Genomic DNA, 19050 nt, shown 5'->3' on the forward strand with positions numbered 1-19050 from the left:
AAACCTTTTCAAGCTATATTATGTACTTTTGAGTGGGTTCAAGTTTCAGTGATATTGACTTTCCATATATGATTTATTAGATAAAAACTCATCAATAAATAAAGGAAATATCAATACTTTTTAACAAATAATAATAAATAAATAAAATAATAATAATAATTCTTTATTTCGGATATCAAGATCCATATAAAAATGTTGTTCAGTATGACATATAATTATTATTATTATTAAATTCTTTATTGCACAAAGTAAATTGCTACAAAGGCGAACTTAATGCTAGCAGCATTTTCTACCAATTAACCTTTGGTGATGTTGAAAAAGTGATTGGTAGTGCTTAAGGCTTTGAAGAAAGAAGATGGTTTATATTGAGTGCTTAACCGAAATATTAATATCTTAATATATACCTATCTATACAATATAAATATACACATGATACCTAAATAAATACATTACATACATACATAAATACATACATAAAATTACTATCATCATCATCACACAGATAGGGATCAGTTAGGCAGAATGTTCTGCTCTTGGAGGTAGTGGAGACGAACTTTAGATTTAAAAAGATCTATAGACTTAGTTTGTCTTATATCCAGTGGTAACTTGTTCCACAAGCGAACCGCTGTCACAGTAAAAGAATCAGAATACCCTGCCGCATTATGCTCTGGGGTACGAAAGAGAAGATTGCGACTTGACCGTTGAGGACGGTCAGAAAAGTCGAAGAACGTGAAGCGTTCTGTTAGGTAGGATGGGGCACTAGCATTGTAGACTATATTATGAACGAGAGATAGAATATGAGCATTCCTTCGGTGACGGATATTGAGCCACTTGAGTTTGTTACGAAAATCAGAGACATGATCATACTTACGCAGGCCAAAAATATAGCGAATGCATAAGTTGAGCAGACGGTTATAATGTATAACTTACCTTTGGTGAGTTCACTGATAGAGAGACCCTAAATCTTTACCTTTGTACTAAAATGCGTTGAAAGCCGATAAATTAGATCGAGTCATGTAAGGAAACGCCATAATTAAAAAACAGTTGCGGCAGTAATTTAGTTCAATGGAGGAGGTTGTTAATAGCAGTATAGAGAAGGACAACACAATCAATAATGACTTGTCTCGTTGACATGTGAAGTGTCGCGTCGTTTGATTTAGATTGGTGTTCGGAAAACATTGCGAGGAAACTGGCACATCTAGATTCCCGGAAGGCTGTGTTTTCACTCTTTCTTTCAACGAAGTAGGTATTTTTTTTAAAAGAACATGTGAAATTAAATTTTGGCACCGCCTTGGCTTGCCTAGTAAACTATGAATGTGGTATAAATGAAAATGATAATTATAAATATGGTTCAAAAAAGTGGCGTAACACGTGTGTTGTGTAGCTATTATTCTACAAATTATATGCAAGTCAAGCACAGTGTGTGATAGTTTGAGTACACTGTGAAAAATTACGCCAAAAAATATTATTTTTACAAAATATCTGTACAGGTGATAATAAAAAACGTAAAAAAAAAACTATTTCTAACACTTCTATCTGCGATATTTTGCGAAGTCGGCTATTAAAGTTCTAAATAGCAGGTACTTAACTAGTCATGCACTGTACTTCAATTATACTCGAGATTTATTATGTGAGAGCAGTTAATAATTATTGAACTCCATACACGTTATACAACAAGTTAATTTATAGCTTCAACTCAACTGTAGGTACATAATTAACTTATTTAATGGTGCACCTAGCTAATGAATCTAACACTTAATGAAAAAAGAAAATGAATATTTTCCGCGGTTTAATCCCACTTGTTGGATAATTAACTATGGTAAGTAAGCAAAAGTAAGCTAAAATAGCTTAAACAGTATTTACAATATACCTTTCATATTTCATACTTATTTCAGTATTTTTTATATTTTTATACTTTTTCAGTCTTGGGAAACTGTGACGTGATTGTAATGTCCTTAAGTACCTATATGAATAAAATTAGCTTCGCAAGAAAAACATAAAAATTATCAGTTATCGGCACGAGTACATACAAAGTATTGACAATTTAGTTCACTGCTTAGACTAATTTGGTGAGGAGTAAATATAATATAGGCTTCTTCCTTATGGCCTTTGCCCAGCAGTGGGACACTACCCAGGCTACATAAAAAAAAGGCTTCTTCCGCGATATTACTGTTATCTGTCCGTGGATTCTGGAATAAAATGTGATGTTTTAATTGAATGTGATGTAAATTTCCCGTAGTACATGTGCTACATTACAAAAAAATGTTTTGGCGTGAAACACTCACATTTACTAACTTTCGACTATTAGTAACAAGATTATTTGAAAAACGTAATTCTACTAATTTTAAATAAGTAAGTATATAAATAATCACATAATAACTCCAACTACTCTAAGCACAAGCCTTTTATAGAAAACTGCAAGGTTATCGACGGGGATCGCAACTGCGGCCCAATTAACAGCGAACACAGTGTGCTGGTAATGACTCCTCGTTTCTAGTTCAATGTCCAAGATCAACGCTCGAGTGTAGCGCGGAGGTTGCACAGCTGTACACTGTGGACTGTCGGCTATAGAAACAAGTAATTGAATCGTGCAGATGCGGTACAGAAAAGAAACTGACCTAATAGCAAGTTTGTCGGGCCGGGTAGCTATTATTGAACTAAACACTCAGTCCATCCTTTGCCAAAGTGAAGAGCAAATTGTCTAACGCAATTAAGAGTGTGTCTCCGAAATGATAAAAAAATAATTATTATTATTAACTCGCACATTAGAATTTTGAAAAAAACTGATTGACAGTGCGATTAGCTGAGGCGAATCAGTGTTTAGGGCACCTGTATTGTATACACCAGAACTTATTATATTTTACTTGAAATATTTTTCTTCACTTTCAGTCTCCTGAAAAACACAACGCTGAAGGATACATTTCAAATGCAAATATTTCTCATATCGTTCTTTATACCGTTTACTTACATATTTAGTGGAGTGTACTGTATATACATAGACAGGTATTGTATAACGGATGTCGGCCGCGCGAAACGGGTTGTACTGTTGGGGACTTAGAGATTCAATACAAGTAATCTATACCATAGTATGCGCAAGTACAATATATACTGAGTATACATATACATACAGGATATTGAAAATGTGAATAGTAACCCAAAAATCGTGTCTGCAACACGAGGTGAACGACAAAGTTTGTATAGTTAAAGTAATGTTTTATTTATTACCGAATTGAAAAATGAAAATGAAAATGAAAATGAAAAATGAAAATGAAAAAATGTTTATTTAGCCAAAATATTTACACAGGTTATCTTAATAAATGTTATGGATATAATACAGTTATAAATTATAAAAGTTATTTTAATTTATACAATACACAAGTACAATTTCTCCAACTTCTTGAAGAATATTATAATACGCACTTGGTATAGTAGGTACCTGGCATGTATTGTAAGTATAGGCACTATTCCGCCACTGTATCTTAGAAAACACGACTGGTGTTGGTATACAAAACGGTATGGCATATACAATTTATACATACATATACAGATAGATAGGTACACATACAACATATCTTTGCAATTATGCCTGTTACTTGACTAGTTTAGGTACAAGACTAGAACTCAATTCACAGATAAATATATCTGGATATATTTATGCTTTAGTTCAATCCCATGGTTTAGGCATTCTGGACATTAAATCAAAGCCCAAGCCTTTGACTGAGTAATTTTGATCAATTCTAGGAAATATCTAAAAACACTAAAAATACTGGTTGGCACTCATACATTTTCTCAAAACTACATAGTGTTTATACTGATTTGTGCCTTCTATGTACAGACCTTCTCGTTAGAGAAGTACTTACCAATATTCCTTCTTCTTCTTCTTCGATCCCGCTACTCCTCTGAGGAGTCTGGGGCTGACACCAGGCGCTTCCATCCTTCTCTGTCGTGGGCCAGCAAGTTGAGCTCTGGCCACGACTTCGTTGGTACAGACAAATCCTAATTCACCGCTGATAGTTTTGTCACCCACTGCGGAACGTGCTCCTGCTTTTACTCTTCCCCATTATGAATTAGCGTAGCCGTAAAATGAAGTTGTACGAATACAAACCCATAGATGGAAATGAAATCGATTGCTATCATGCTTTTACAGTAAAGTTAGTTAAAAAAAAAAAAACACGTACTCACGCCTTGCACTAATGTACTCCCTTGCGGGGTAGGCAGAGGTGCATTGCTGCACCCACTTTTCGCCAGAGTGTTATGTTAGTCCCAATGTAATAGGGGGCGGGCCTATTGCCATTTTACGGGCACATCCAAGACCCGAGAACAAATATCTGTGTTTAAACAAATATCTGCCCCAGCCGGGAATCGAACCCGGGACCATCGGCTCAGTAGTCAGGGTCACTAACCACTACGCCATTCGGTCGTCTTAAATAGAAATGATTAAAAAGTGCGATGCCAGGGTTGGTACAGGGCAAATTTAATGCTTCTTCTTCTTGGCGTCCTATGACCCCCCCGTGGGGCAAAGGGCAGACACAACGGTTCTCCATCTCTGTCTGTCGACGGCAGCGAGCTTCACCTCGGACCACGTCATCTCCGCGTCCTGCATCTCCGCATCGATTGAACGGCGCCATGTTTGTTTAGGGCGGCCTCGCTTACGCTTGCCCTGCGGATTCCAGTCAAGAGCCTGTCTTGGAATGTGATTTTGGTCTCTACGCAGGGTATGGCCGATCCAACTCCATTTGTGCCGTTTTATTTGCAAACCAACAGGATCTTCGTGGCATCTCTTCCAGAGGTCTACATTCGATATCGTGTTGGGCCAGAAGATCTTCAGGATCTGTCGGAGGCAGCGGTTGATGAATACTTGAAGCTTCTGTGTTAGGGTCTTCGTAGTCTTCCAGGTTTCGCATCCGTATAGCAGTACAGATTTCACGTTGGTGTTGAATATTTTGAGTTTCACTCTACGAGAGAGGTGTTTTGACTGCCATACGGAGCGCAGACACGCAAATGCGCCTTTAGCCTTGTCGATACGGGAGCTGACATCTAAATCAGTGCCACCATCGCCTGCCACAACGCTACCTAGGTAAGTGAACCGTGATACCATCTCCACTTCTTCGGTTCCTACGAGAATCGCGTTATCTTCGTGGTCGCCGGTTCTTAGGTATTTGGTCTTTCCGACATTAATTTTTAGGCCAGCTTTGGCAGACTCCGATTTAAGCACGTCTAGCCTGTTCTGAATGTCAGATTGATGGTTGCTCAGGAGACATAGATCATCCGCATAATCCAGGTCTTGCAGATTACCAACTGGTTCCCAATCTATGCCTTGGTGGACTTGTTCATTGACGCGCAGCATTATCCCATCAACCCAAGTAACATTTCATTCGAGCTTGGGTTGTAAGAAATGCCTTTAGGTTTTATAAGGGTTGTGAAAAGGTTAATGCTTTGCTATCTGGTCATATTGAGTACTTGGGAATGATTAATAAGTCCTAAAACCAATTGTTTATTAATACAACCTTGGAGCTGCTGATAAGAGTTTAAATTAACGTTATTTTAACTTGTGTTTCAAGAGCATATAGTTCTAGGATCTTATAGTTGTCGTAGACTCCTGATTAAGTTCTAGAAAAGCTAGCATTTATGCTAAAGTGAGAGCTTAAGGTTAAATTTTTAACCTCGATACAACTATACAGTTATGGAATGTTGAAATCACTTATAAGTAATTTTTAAAACCTATCTTAAACCTTTAGGCTGATGAGAGTTGTCTAGGCAAACAAATTAGGACTACTTGGTGAAAACCAAAAGCATTAAGCACTGGCTATGAGCTAAAGGCATGATTTAAGTCTTTCAAGAATATTTTAAAGCTTTAGAGGCATCCTCAAAATATGTTTAATGCTTTTAAGTAATTTCTTAACGGCCGCCATATTTTTTCACTGAAATTTAAAATAAAAACTTAGCAAAAAGATACATTTTAATTAATTAGGGGAAAATTCAGTAGCGTGTGCTATATAATTCCAAATATATGTTTTTTTATATAGACAGTTCTTTTATTTCTAATATAACTTTAGACCAAACATAAAATTTTATCTATTTTTTTAATTAAAATATCTTCAAATTTATTATTTACAAAAGGCCCGTTACGTATACAGAACTATTATCCTAAAGTATCACGATAAAGTGCTAGTCGCACAAGTTTTTCATATTTCCTGACTTCAGCCTCACTACTTACTGTATTTTTTATTAATACAACACTTACTAGCTAGCCATTTTGAATCTTGGAAAGTGTCAGGTAATGGCGCCATTTATTATAATTATTATAAAATCTTACACAGAAACATTTTAAAACCCGAGAGTCCTGGAAACGCATTACAAATATCCATCAAATATGTTTCAAGTTATAGTGGAGTTACATCCAAGACTAATTTAGAACTTAAAAGCTGTCTTCCAAGGTTATGTTAACGTTATAATAAGGTTGTGAAGGTAATATTTAGGTTCTGTGTAATTAGATCAAAAGGTTCTGGGTTTGAGCTATAGGTTTTGCTGTAGCTCTCAGAAAGGTTCTAAAACGTGGGCCCTTTTTGCACTCAGGAGGTTAATATAAGGTTAATATAACGTTATTGAGCCTTCTAAGACTTACGAGTTGATTTCCATACAAAGGTTCTAGAACCTTTTCAAAACCTTTCTAAAACCAAAAATGTTACTTGGGAAGGACAACGAGGAAAAGCAAAGGTGACAGAAGACAACCTTGTCGCACTCCCGCAGAAACCTCTATTGGATCTGATATGAGGCCATCGTGACAGACTCTACACGAGTAGTTATGGTACATGGCCTTCACCAGATTAATTATTTTGGTGGGGACACCAACTTCTTCCAGGCGGCTCCAGATGGCGGACCAATGCAATGTGTCAAACGCTTTTTCAAAATCGACGAACAGCGCGTGGATTTCATTTTGGAATTCCGAGGCTTGTTCGAGGATAATACGCAGCGTATTGATTTGGTCCGTACATGATCTTCCTGGTCTGAATCCTGCTTGTTCGTTACGGATGAGTGGCTCCACCGCTTTTGAAAGGCGGTCCAAGATAATTTTACTGAGGACTTTTGAGGGGATTGGTAAAAGTGTTATTCCTCTCCAATTGCAGCACTTGCTTAGGTCACCTTTTTTCGGTACTGTTATTAAAAGTCCAGTTCGCCATTCTTCAGGGATAAGTTCTTGATCCCAGATATCAGACAGCAGAGGGGTAAGCATGTTTACTGCAGATGAAATGTCTGATTTCAGCATTTCTGAAGCTATTAAGTCAGAACCGGGTGCTTTTCCGTCTTTGAGTGTCCTGATCGCGCTATGGATCTCGGTAGCTGAGGGTGGGTCTGTGCTTATATCCAGTTTATTTGATGCTATTGAGGTTTTTTGACATATTCAAAAAATAAAGACTAATGTGCAAAAATCAAACGCCATGAATGCAATGGAAAAATTGTGTCATTATCATTGATAATTTGCCATGACCGTGACTAACAGAAAAATAATAACATGCCTCTCCTAATATACTCCCATCTAACTAATAACTAGTAATTTATTTAACCGTGAAGGAAAATTCAAGTGTCCTGCTAGTAAGAGGATGTATTTACGACATTGTATCTGTACTGCATTGTCGGCATGAGCCATGCTTAAATATTAAAGATCGATATCGTACTGTGATTGGTGGAAATATTTGAGCCACTCGGGTTTCACACCTCGGAGGACGTCGTGTTAAGCAGAACTTAAGTATGGCATGCTGAGTGTGTTAGGCTGAATTATCCGGGGGGACTGAACCATCGGGGTTCCATCAGAGATATGCTATAGACCTGCGATGATGAAAAAGAAATTAGTTTTCAACAGTACTATGGTAAGTACAATGTTGTAGACCAGTTAATAAAATATTATTGGTGCATATGAAACAAATCAGACTCGTGGAGGATACACTTGAATCCTCATTGTTTTATGGCGGAATGTGACAATTGAAGTCAGTAACAGGAAGATAGTTTATCGTGGCTATCGCGCGCCCGTGCTGAGCTCACAGGTCGGTACATAGTGTACCGGTTTGTTCATTATCCGAGGTTAAATCAATTAGAGACCCGTCCGATTTAAATTGTATAATTTTAAATGTACAGGTAGTTAGAATACCTACACGTGATACGGAAACTAAAATCCGAGTACCTTCGTATGTATGTAAGTATAATAATTTATATTTAATTAAACTAGGTTTAATAATAATGACATTATAATTTGCCACTCGGATTCCTTTGTAATGAAACACTGCATTTCGGGACTGACAAAAAAAACAATTATAATTTTTGAATTTCAGTGGCAAATTATGTATGACAGCTGGTCTCAACAATTATTCAACAAATGTCTCCTAATATTATCTGGATTCTGGATAAATATGGAATATATAATAATAATAATAATATCGATCGGTAAAAAACACGTTTATGTTGAAAAATTGCATTTCATTCATTAAAATTAGAAAAACAACAGCTTAAACAATTGATAAGAATTACAAAAGTAGGAAATAGAAAACGAACCATTTCGTTGTAGAAGCCTATTCCATGGTATATTTATGATAACATCTTGCCACTTCTGCCAGTAAGTACCTTATCAAGAATAAACGGGAAAAAGTATCCTTCCCTACCTTTTTTTACTCGATAAATAGAATAATTTTCCTCCGTATCACCGTTTATTGTCGCTGGCAACCTCGTCTCACGTCAGTCATTGCAATGATAACCAACAATTATATTGAACAATGCATTCATTAGTTTCATAATCGTAAATTAAGTACTTTGTTAAAGCATGTACTTTTTTCACACGATTCTAAAGGCAGTGACAAAGCTTGTCTTGTCTTGACTTTTTAACCGACTCTTTAAAAAGGAAAAGGCTCTCAATATACCCGTAAATTAAGTAACTAACGATAAACCATTAAAAAGTATTACTAACAAAACCGTATGGAATTATTGGTGAAAATAAATGATTTAAGTATTATTATTCGTCTCTACCTATGTGTTTTTAGAAAAAACGCTATTGTAAATATTTTATATGATATTTTTTTTCAATTTGCGGCGCTTGTTAGCCTTATGTATTTTTTTTTTTATCAGATTGGAGATATGGCAACGATGTGCTAATTACACGAGAAATGAGGAACGATTATTGTGATCGTATGTCTATATATTGATAAATAATACTAAAACGAAAACTCAAAAACTTATTTACTTACATAGTACTTATTCGAGTAGAGTGTTCCAATTCCTATCACATCCTACAGAACACTTGGGAGGCCTCTTAGTGTAGTATGTAATAGGTATATAATATACCTGAAGAGATGCACAAAATAATAGCCGCACAAAGCTCGCGGGCAAAGATAGTATCTAATATTTTAATTTATTTACTTATGTCCTTGAGAATCACATAATGCATAAAATTAGCCATTTATTTACCTACTCTATTATATGTCATTTATGAACACTGTTGCAATAAAGTTCATTAGCACTTGCTCAATTGCTATTATAATAGCAAGTTAGTAAAATAATATTTTGTTGCATTGCATTACCGGAAATCTGTTCTGGGAATATTAAGTAAACTTTAGTACTATTGCTATGTTATTCATGGACTTCACATTTCAGTGCGATAATGACAATACTGACAATGAGCACCATGATAATAACCATATGTCAAATTCACAAGATGGTGTATAAATGGTTGTTGTCGTAAACTCAGGTACGCTAAGGGGTGGCGAGCATCCAATACCAGCATTAGCTAACTATTGCATTTCAAATCTCTATGGTTCAATATACGGGATTGATAAGTCGATGCATTCCTTTAAGGGTCTGCAAGGGGTAATCGAGGGTTGGCATTGTCATAGAATTATGTAGTAAACGATGCTCTACAACCTTGAAAAAAATCACACAGGTAGCCGAAGAGTCTAGCTAGGTGCTGAATGATTCGAATTCAAGTAAATGATTATGGATAACTGTAAATAAAATTCAGAATATGACGAAAAACCAGAAAATCACACTCCCGTATTGTAACAACTTTGTCGTAATTATTAAGAATTTTCATATGATTTTTATCATATTATAAAGTTAAAGGCTTGGACTAGGCGCTAAATACCTTGTTTTTTAATAAACACACACTTATTTTGTGTAAATTAATCCCAAACTTGAGCAATTTTTTTCCCTCAAATCTTCATACAAATATCTATGGCGGCTTTCTGTGTTATAAAATCATAAACACAAGTGACGTTTGACTCAGTTGGCCGCTGGCCTCCAAAGAAGGGTCACGTCGGTTTAGGCAGCACTGACAGCTCGCGATCTTATCGTGTACAGATACAAAATCACTGCACATTGGTTGTCATTGCACTTTTTCAACTTTTATGACACCAACATAATTTGATTTGAAATTGAGGAAGCATAATTCTTCCAGTATATTCAATACATTAAATTAAATTAGATAGTGTGCAATATTCTCGTGACATTACAGTCTCGTAAAGGTCTGATGGCAGGAATATAGCGAATGGATCTAAGTGATGACAATACGCACGAACATTAGGTTAGGGATCAAAAATACAGTCTCTTGGTGCTGGTTGAGGTATGGTCTCGTGAGGATCTGATGAGGGCAGTAACACGGTGGTGGCTCAATTTTATTTCAAAGATGTTAATAGCTAAAAGCATCGAGTTTAGGCTATTAAGTATGTTTTTCAGAGAGAGAGAAAGAGATTTTATTTTTCCTCTGGATGTGTTAGGTTTACTGGGTTTACTAAGTTCATTCTGTTAATGGCATCAAGTTGTTATGTGTTCATAAGTAATTATTATTTATTGACAAAATGATGTTGGTTCTCCACGAAAATGTAAAAATAAAAATAAAATAAATAAAAATAAATTCGTAACGTAAAATTGTCAATGACGGAATTTCTTCTATAGACAGTAGCCTAGACAGTAGATTTGAAGATAAAGATACATTTATTCGACACATAGACAGCAACAACAAAAAAAATACAGATTTAAAGAAAAGAAACACATACTTATACAAAACAACAAAGAAAAAAAAGGAGTCCTTCGTCAAGTCGCGCGCCTTAGAGTCGCGCGCCACGCGAGTTGGCATCTTCTGTTTTTTTATATCGTCAACTCGCGAGCCCATGTAAAGTACGGTCAGATGCAAACGAATTGAAACTAAAAAATATAGTTAAATATTGTCTCCCTGGCTGTTTAGCATAAGAAGGTACCGACTAGACAGTCGCCATTAAAGAAGATGCTTTGATTTCGGGATAAAGATACAATAAAGCCTCTGTTGGAAGTGCGGAATAAGGCAAAAGGGGATGTGACCTATGACGCATGATACCCAAGTTTGCTATCTCTCTCATGCCGTGCGCAAATTTTACCTGCCATAGCTATGTCCTTGTTTTTGTTGCAAAAACCGTCTTTAAAACTACATTGTTTTAGTGATGTCGTTTTAGTGTTACTCCTAATTCGAAGCAGAGATGTACAGTGCATTACTTACAGCGCAAAAATATTGAAATGTGGCAGTTTTTACTGTTTTTTATGTATTGTGGGGGTAAGCCTATAATAAATTAACTTTACTATATTACCAAGTCTACTTTGCCGTAATATAAACACAGTGTTACGTTTTCGTTGTGTTACCGTTACATTAAATATCGAATTAGCACTAAAATTTAAAACAAATTTCGTTTATTTCATTGGTCAAAGAGACAGACCTAACTGTAAGAATTACTTCCAGGAAGTTCATCGCAAGCAGGTCCATTTAGTAATAAAATTGCACATGAAATCATAACATCCCAGCAAGGAAAGTCGGTACTGCTTCGTGCAGGTTATAAATATAACAAAGACCGAACAAATAAAAATGGTTGGTGTTCGCAGAGAACAGTTTGCCAAGCGAGATTAATTACTGATTTTATTTTAAAGTAAAGTCCTATAAAATACCCTATACATTTTAAGTAGTTACCTTAAGCATAATAAATTATTACTTTTGTGGTTGACTCTACATATTTTCACAGTCGAGCGAGTTGACGACAAAAAAAGTAGGTTAATACGGGAGGGGCAACTTGCGCGTTGCGCGCGAGTCTAAGGCGCGCGACTTGACGAATGACTCAAAAAAAGGATACACATCAAAATAACTGGAAAAAATATAAGCCCCAATTTACTTGTGTGGGACAGGGAGTACCATAATATTTTTTTTGGGGTACTCCCCATCTATGCGAAATATCAGCTTGATATCTTTACCCGTTTCTGAGAAAAAGGGCGGTGACAGACAGTCAGTCAGACAGACGGACAAAGAGATCCTATAACGGTTGCTTTTTTTCTTTTGACGTTCGAAACCCTAAAATTAAGTAAAAATATTATGCTGCTACCAAAAAATGTACTTAAAGGTATTGAAAAAGCGGTATACAGGGTTATTGGTAAGTAGACCTGATCCTTTCAGGAGGTGATAGAGGAAGGCATTTCCAGTCGATTATACCCTATAATGCATTATCCGAAACTTAACCATTTCTAAGATATTTAATATTTAAAGATTTTTTGAATTTTTGCCAAAATTTCATGTTTAAAACCGAAAATAAAAAAACTAGCCATATTTCAATACTTTTTTTGTTTGTTTTGAATTAGTAACATCTTAATAAACTTATTAAAATGATCAAATGTGCATTATTTGACTTAAATTAGACACAATACCTCAAAATAGATAAGCATGTTTAAAAATATTCAAAACCTAAAAATAAATAAGTTAAATTAAAAAAGAATTTCATACGACAATTTTTTGTGCACTTCAGCTTAAAAACATTGTCAACTTATAAGCTTTCAAATGAGATATTTCAATATCAAATCGATTTAGGTATCACCAAGATATGGCCAAAACAATCAGAAAAGGTGGACAAAATTCAACAGAAAAACTAACAAAATTAGCGCAATTTAAAGGTAAAAAGTGTGATAGTTTTCAGTCCTGTTCACTTTAGTATGGAAACCCCTGTTGAGTTTTCTTGACAAGTCCCAATGTTAATGGAAAGTATCGTAGGCGGGGACCAGCAGAGGGTTCACCATTTAGCTGAATGTTACTTAGAAAACGGCCTTGAGTGGCGGTCAAGTTGTTCCCCGCCTGCGATACTTTCCATTAACATTGGGACTTGTTTTCATGTTTTTAGCGTACAGTCGGGTTTTTCGTTTGTTTATAATTGTATTTTTTTATTTGTAACTTTTTAGTTGTTTTTATTTTATGAAATTTTACGTCAGTAGTTCATGATCATTTTTTATTTCAATAATTTTGGTGTTGTTATTTAAATACCTTCAATATGCATATTTTTGTAATGTGAAAATCAAGCCCTTTCATTTGATACCTTACACGGCAAAGTTGAATTATTATTTTTTCGATCATCACGTTATGTCCTCTAGAGGGCGCTATGTACATTTTAATGGAACGTCACATAGCCTATAACCATCGCGCCATCAATACGCTTCTAACAATACCTCATACATCAAAATAGAAACTTTGTTGGACATGTGACTTTTTACCATGGAAAACGAATATTTTTTTTCGCGAATTTGCCAATCTCGTAGAACAAAAGTTGTCCAGAATGACTCCTTGAGTCATCCCCTTTTGGCTTAGTATAGCCCTTTTGCGACACTATGTTTGCTTTGTCGTCGGGGTTCAGTTGGCTGGAGGATGCCCGAAACTTATTATCTACACTTTAATACTTGTAGTTACCTTTCTACAAGTAAATACCACATTTGTTTGAGAAAGCTAATCGGGTTCCGAGTATAGAGTAAAGTGGCACCCCTATTAATTTCTACTCTTTCCTGGTGCCTACCAGTGTAAGTAAGAATTATACTTACTTACCCTAAAATCACCCAAAATGTACTTGAACATAATTGTCAATAACGTTGGCGAGTAAAAGTTTATCGACCCACTGTGCAAACTTACATGTGTGCGTGTCACTGCGTGTGCTGTGTGAAGAGCATTGAAAACCCAAAATTGGCGCGGCACGTCACCCTGTACGGGCCCTTAAATGGATTATAAAGGAAGACATTTCCGGTCGATTGAACCCTGTAATGCCTTATGCGAAACTTTTTTGTTTGCTATAAGTATTATGACACCGAATGTACAAGTCAAATGATTGACACCGAGTGTACTGATGACAAATGACTCTATTGTGCACATGTGTCATGGACGTGAGTAACCGCAATTTTAATTTCTATCGCACAATGGTTAAAGTATAATTTGTGTTTGGGAAACCACAAACAAGTATGTACCGACATCATGACACATTTATATGTAGTGTATCTCTGGCTAGTTTGGTCTCGGATGGCCCTGGGTGAGAATTCCTCAAATTTTATTATTATTATTAAATTCGGCAAGCAATGAAAAATAGTAACTAGGCACCTAAATGAAGTATAGTTTTTAATGATTAGTATCATTCTGTATGTATTTTATGAGTATCAGTTCCTTTCTTAACAGTCACGAGGACAAAAAACAATAAAATAATTAAAATAAGCCTTTTTTATTTAAAAGGTTTGCCAGAGTAATAATTCTGGCATTTTCAAGTCAAACGATTACAAGTCTACGCTTGAGATACGAAGAGTTTGCACTATATATATGTATAAGTACTTAATATAATGGTAGGTAGAGTCGGAGGTACCTAGTTCTAATTTATAAGGAAATTTGTTGAAGTAATTGTCATGTTTGTGTAATAAAGATTTAAATAAATTAATTAATAATTCACGAGTTACCTTCTTCAAGGCATCTATTATTAAAAGTGCCAGGATGTTCTTCAAATTTTTATTTCTCATTGTGAGAATTGTACCTAGACAAATATTTACTGTTGTGTGACTAACTCAGCGATATACCTTATTAGGTACATTTAAAATTAAAGTAAAAAAGACAGACCTTAAATACGGAAAAACCCAGTTTTATTCGATGAAATTCTATGGTAAAAACACATTTGAAATTTGCCAAATGTGACCTACCTACCTACTATAAACTAGCTATAACAGTATCGGCCACCACCTGTTATGTCTAGTTTCCCACACATTCATGGTTGGCTATTTTATCGGATCAATATTCAAATTTAATGTAGTTAATTTAACATTTGTTATGAGATGAGGATTAACAACAATAACATCTGAGTCAAGTTCAATGTTATCTTGTTTGCATTATCACCCGGTTTGTATGTTTGTGCCTATCGGTAGTGGGCGGACTATAAGCGGTAATTGGAAAAAGAAAGTGTTCGTCTTTCTACCTCTACATGAAAAGGTTCCTATTGATGTCTATAGGTATATAGATAGTTATAGCATAGCAGTCATCACTTAAGATATCGTTTAGATGTAGATTCCTATTTCGGGACGTAATTTTTGTGCCAAAAAGTTTGAAGTTTTGATCCAGGATCTGAGCGATTCTATTGAGAACAGTGGACGGCCTTGGTCATCTTTATCAGCCAAATTTTATTGGAACACTATTACCACACTAACACGATGACCCTTCTGCCCCACATCAGGGGGTCACTCTGTACTGACGAAAAACAAACGACCGAGAGCTGTATGCAATCGGCACTTTTAATACAACGAGATAGTCATTGTTTGCGCAGTAGCGCTCCGAAACTTTGTTTTTCGTCATATAGAGTGACCCCCAGTGCATCATACGATCGAGACGGCTCAAGAAATTAAGTACACACTTAATTATAGCGAATGTCATGATTAGTTGGAATCAGAAGTGTATTTTGAAACACTTAAATAAAATTAACTAGTAAAATATGGGTTTTCCACATAGATATAAAATAGAAATAAATGCTCTCTTTTATTATTTCCTAGTTCAGAGCAGTATTTCATCTACCTTTAGCATTAAGAGTTGACCTATTGTTAAAATACTACCTATAGTTATCTGAATAAATATTATTCTTATTCTTATTCTTATATTCATATCTTAAATCATAAATATAAGGTAGATCCTTGAAGAAAAAATGTTAGTTGTATAATCTGCTGGTGTTCCAGTTGAAATAAATAAATAAATAAGAAAACAGTTGGGCATTTATGAAACACACACAATTTCGCATTGCTAAATATGTAACGTTGCCATAAAAAACAACAAGTAGGTAGGTACTTAAGGTTCCTGCGAAATAGTATATTCTCAACGTATACATGTGACGAAGTTTTGTTTGCCTTCTTTACAAATAAGGTTAAGTACCAGATGGTATCGTCACGTACACTCGTTATGCGCAATTTAACAAGTACACTGATCTCGAGATTAGACAAAAGGTCGCAATTTGCGAGAAAAATTAAATGAGGCGTCATGGAAAATTCACTAGATTATACTCAAACAAGATTCATTTAAATAATTTGATATAATTTTTGCATCCACGTGGATTATGGAAATGTAAGGTAACCTATTATAATAGGATAAGTAATAGACAGAAACCGTAGCTCATACATGCACAACTCAAAATCACAAAAGTCGTTCTGTTAATAATTAGAAATATATCCTACAGTTGCAGAGTTGCAAGAAAATAATTTATCTGACTGATTATTTTATGCTCTAATAAACCCAATGAAAACAAAATAAATAATAAATTTGTACCTAGTTCTCGGACGTAAAATTTTACTTTGCAATTCATGACAGTTTACTAGCACTTTTATACCAATACGCTTCAAAATCATCGTCTCTCATATTAAGAACTATGCATATTTTATTGCCTCTTCAGTCTACTTCCATTTTTGACCACTGGAATAGCACAGGAACACCTGTTACTTCTAGTATAGGTTTGATAGTTTTTTTAAAACACAATCTATTTAATGGGTGTTTAAATCAATATTAGACACATTTTTAGGCGTTTGGTAGCAAACTGACAGCATTTAGCATGTGTCTAAGTTTTAATAGTAAGAATCTCAAAAATTATCTTGCAGAAACTATAATGAACCTTTTGACAAATAAAGAAAACCAAATCGTTTTTTGCTATCGTAAATTTCAAAACCCCAACTAGAGGCTCAGCAGAATTTACCATTCAGTTACGTTTAGAAACAAATCCACGAATGACTACTCGACTAGTGGGCAAACTGCGGAACGACATTGCGGATTTGTAAACACAGGATAGTCTGTAATTTTATTGTAATGACCTATGTACTGGCTATGTGCTCATTTTAAAGTACGTTCGACAGTAGTCAGATATGTGGACATCCTATATCCGGTGGTTTCTGCATATTATTATACTGGCCAATGCTAGTGGGAGAGGAATGCGGTGGTAATATAATGGTGTAAAATTACATACTGCAAATATTACAAAATGTCGAAACCAAATGACTTTAATTTTTAAAAACATTAAGGTAATTTTTGAATCGATCAGAATATTTTCGTTTTTGGTTGGTAATTTTCTGATGCGCTGATATTTTAGTTAAGGAGTATTTCGGTATTACTGTCGCTGAGTGTACAGTGAAAGAGTACATAATAAAAATGAATGCAATAGAGCCTTCAAGTTAACTTCGCCGTGTTCTACGACTTTTGAAAATGATAGAAAAGAAATTCATCTAATCAGGGTATCCATAGTAACAGTTTCTTTCAAGAAACTTTTATATTGTGAATTTCGCAATGTGATAGAACAAAAGTTTGGTAGAATGGCCCCCTTTGGCACTCCGTATTAGTTAACAAACAATTCCAACTTTGCATCACCAAGTTTCACACTTGAACCACCAACTAATTACCATTACTAATTCTTAAATTCTTTTCCTTTGCAGCTTCAAAGACAATCTTGAAGGGTGTGTCAGGGCTGTTCAAGTCGGGCCAGCTGACGGCCATCATGGGCCCGTCAGGGGCCGGCAAGTCCTCCCTGATGAATGCACTCACAGGATTTTCGTAAGTTTTTTTAAAACTTTAATGTTAAAAACACGAATTGGCAAGCTGAGCGTGGGGCACCCTGCGGCTCTCTGGACCTTAGACAATTACAAGGACAATAACAATAGGTAAAATCAAAAAATCAAAATCAAAATAATTTATTTGTGAGTCACAGGTTAGGTTAGGATGGATTACAGTATATTATATAATTTCTCCGTGCTCAGCCAACATGGCGTACAAATATTTCAAATTAAGTACATTAAACATGCAAAAACTAAAGATAACACATTCATGTTGTATAAGTACCTACATTTAGTTATATTAATTGGGACTTACTGTGTATCGGATAGGAATTCATTGACGCTGTAATAAGTCTTGTCTAATAAATAGTTTTTAAGTTTGGTTTTAAACATTTGGATGTCCTGTGCGTTTCTAATGTCCTTTGGTAGTTTATTGAAAATAGAGGGTGCCATCCCAAAAACATTTTTACTAAAAAGTGCGGTATTGTGTTTAGGAGTGCTTATCTTATTACCGTAACGTAAGCTTCTAAAGTGCCCGAAAATATTAAAGTTTAATTTGACAAATACAGCCATTTCGAAAATATATATAGAGGGCAATGTTAATATTTTAAATTTTTTAAACAAAGGTTTGCAAGTATCTCTGCTGCAAACTTTCGCAATTGCACGAATACATCTTTTTTGGGCTTTAAAAACTGTTTCCTTGTTTGTTGCATTACCCCAAAATATAATTCCATAACGTAGTATGGAATCCACGTAACCTTTATAGGCAGTAATTACTACATTTTCACTAACTACTTTGGACAAATTGTAAAGTGCATATGAGAATTTGCTTAGTTTAGTACATATGTGATCGAGCTGAGCTTGCCATGTAATTTTTTTGTCAATGTAAAGTCCTAGAAATTTAGTCACGTCAGTTTCATCAATTTTATGGTCATTGTATTTTATGTCAATAGAATTATTATAGATTGTTGTTCAAATGTCATTATTTTAGTTTTATCCAGATTTATTAAAAGATTATTGTTACTAAGCCAATTTATTATGTTCTTCAGTGTTGTATTTATTTCTGTTTCAAAATTTGAATCTGTGTTATCTTTAAATAACACTGTGCTGTCATCAGCGAATAGAACCATGGGGTGATCTGTGACTTGAGGTAGGTCATTTATATAGATAAGAAATAGTAACGGCCCCAATACA

At 35.1% G+C, this 19050-nt stretch overlaps 1 protein-coding gene across 1 annotated transcript in view; it reads left to right on the forward strand.

Annotated features, from left to right (window-relative positions):
- LOC105390390 (ATP-binding cassette sub-family G member 1) overlaps positions 1 to 19050 on the forward strand; it is a 54097-nt gene that overhangs the window by 16493 nt on the left and 18554 nt on the right. Inside the window, exon 2 of the mRNA XM_048624327.1 lies at positions 17740 to 17857. Coding sequence (XP_048480284.1) covers positions 17740 to 17857 — 118 coding nt within the window. The remainder of the gene's footprint in view (positions 1 to 17739; positions 17858 to 19050) is intronic.

Source organism: Plutella xylostella, chromosome 12 (assembly GCF_932276165.1).
Source record: "Plutella xylostella chromosome 12, ilPluXylo3.1, whole genome shotgun sequence".
Classification (NCBI taxonomy): Eukaryota; Metazoa; Arthropoda; class Insecta; order Lepidoptera; family Plutellidae; genus Plutella; species Plutella xylostella.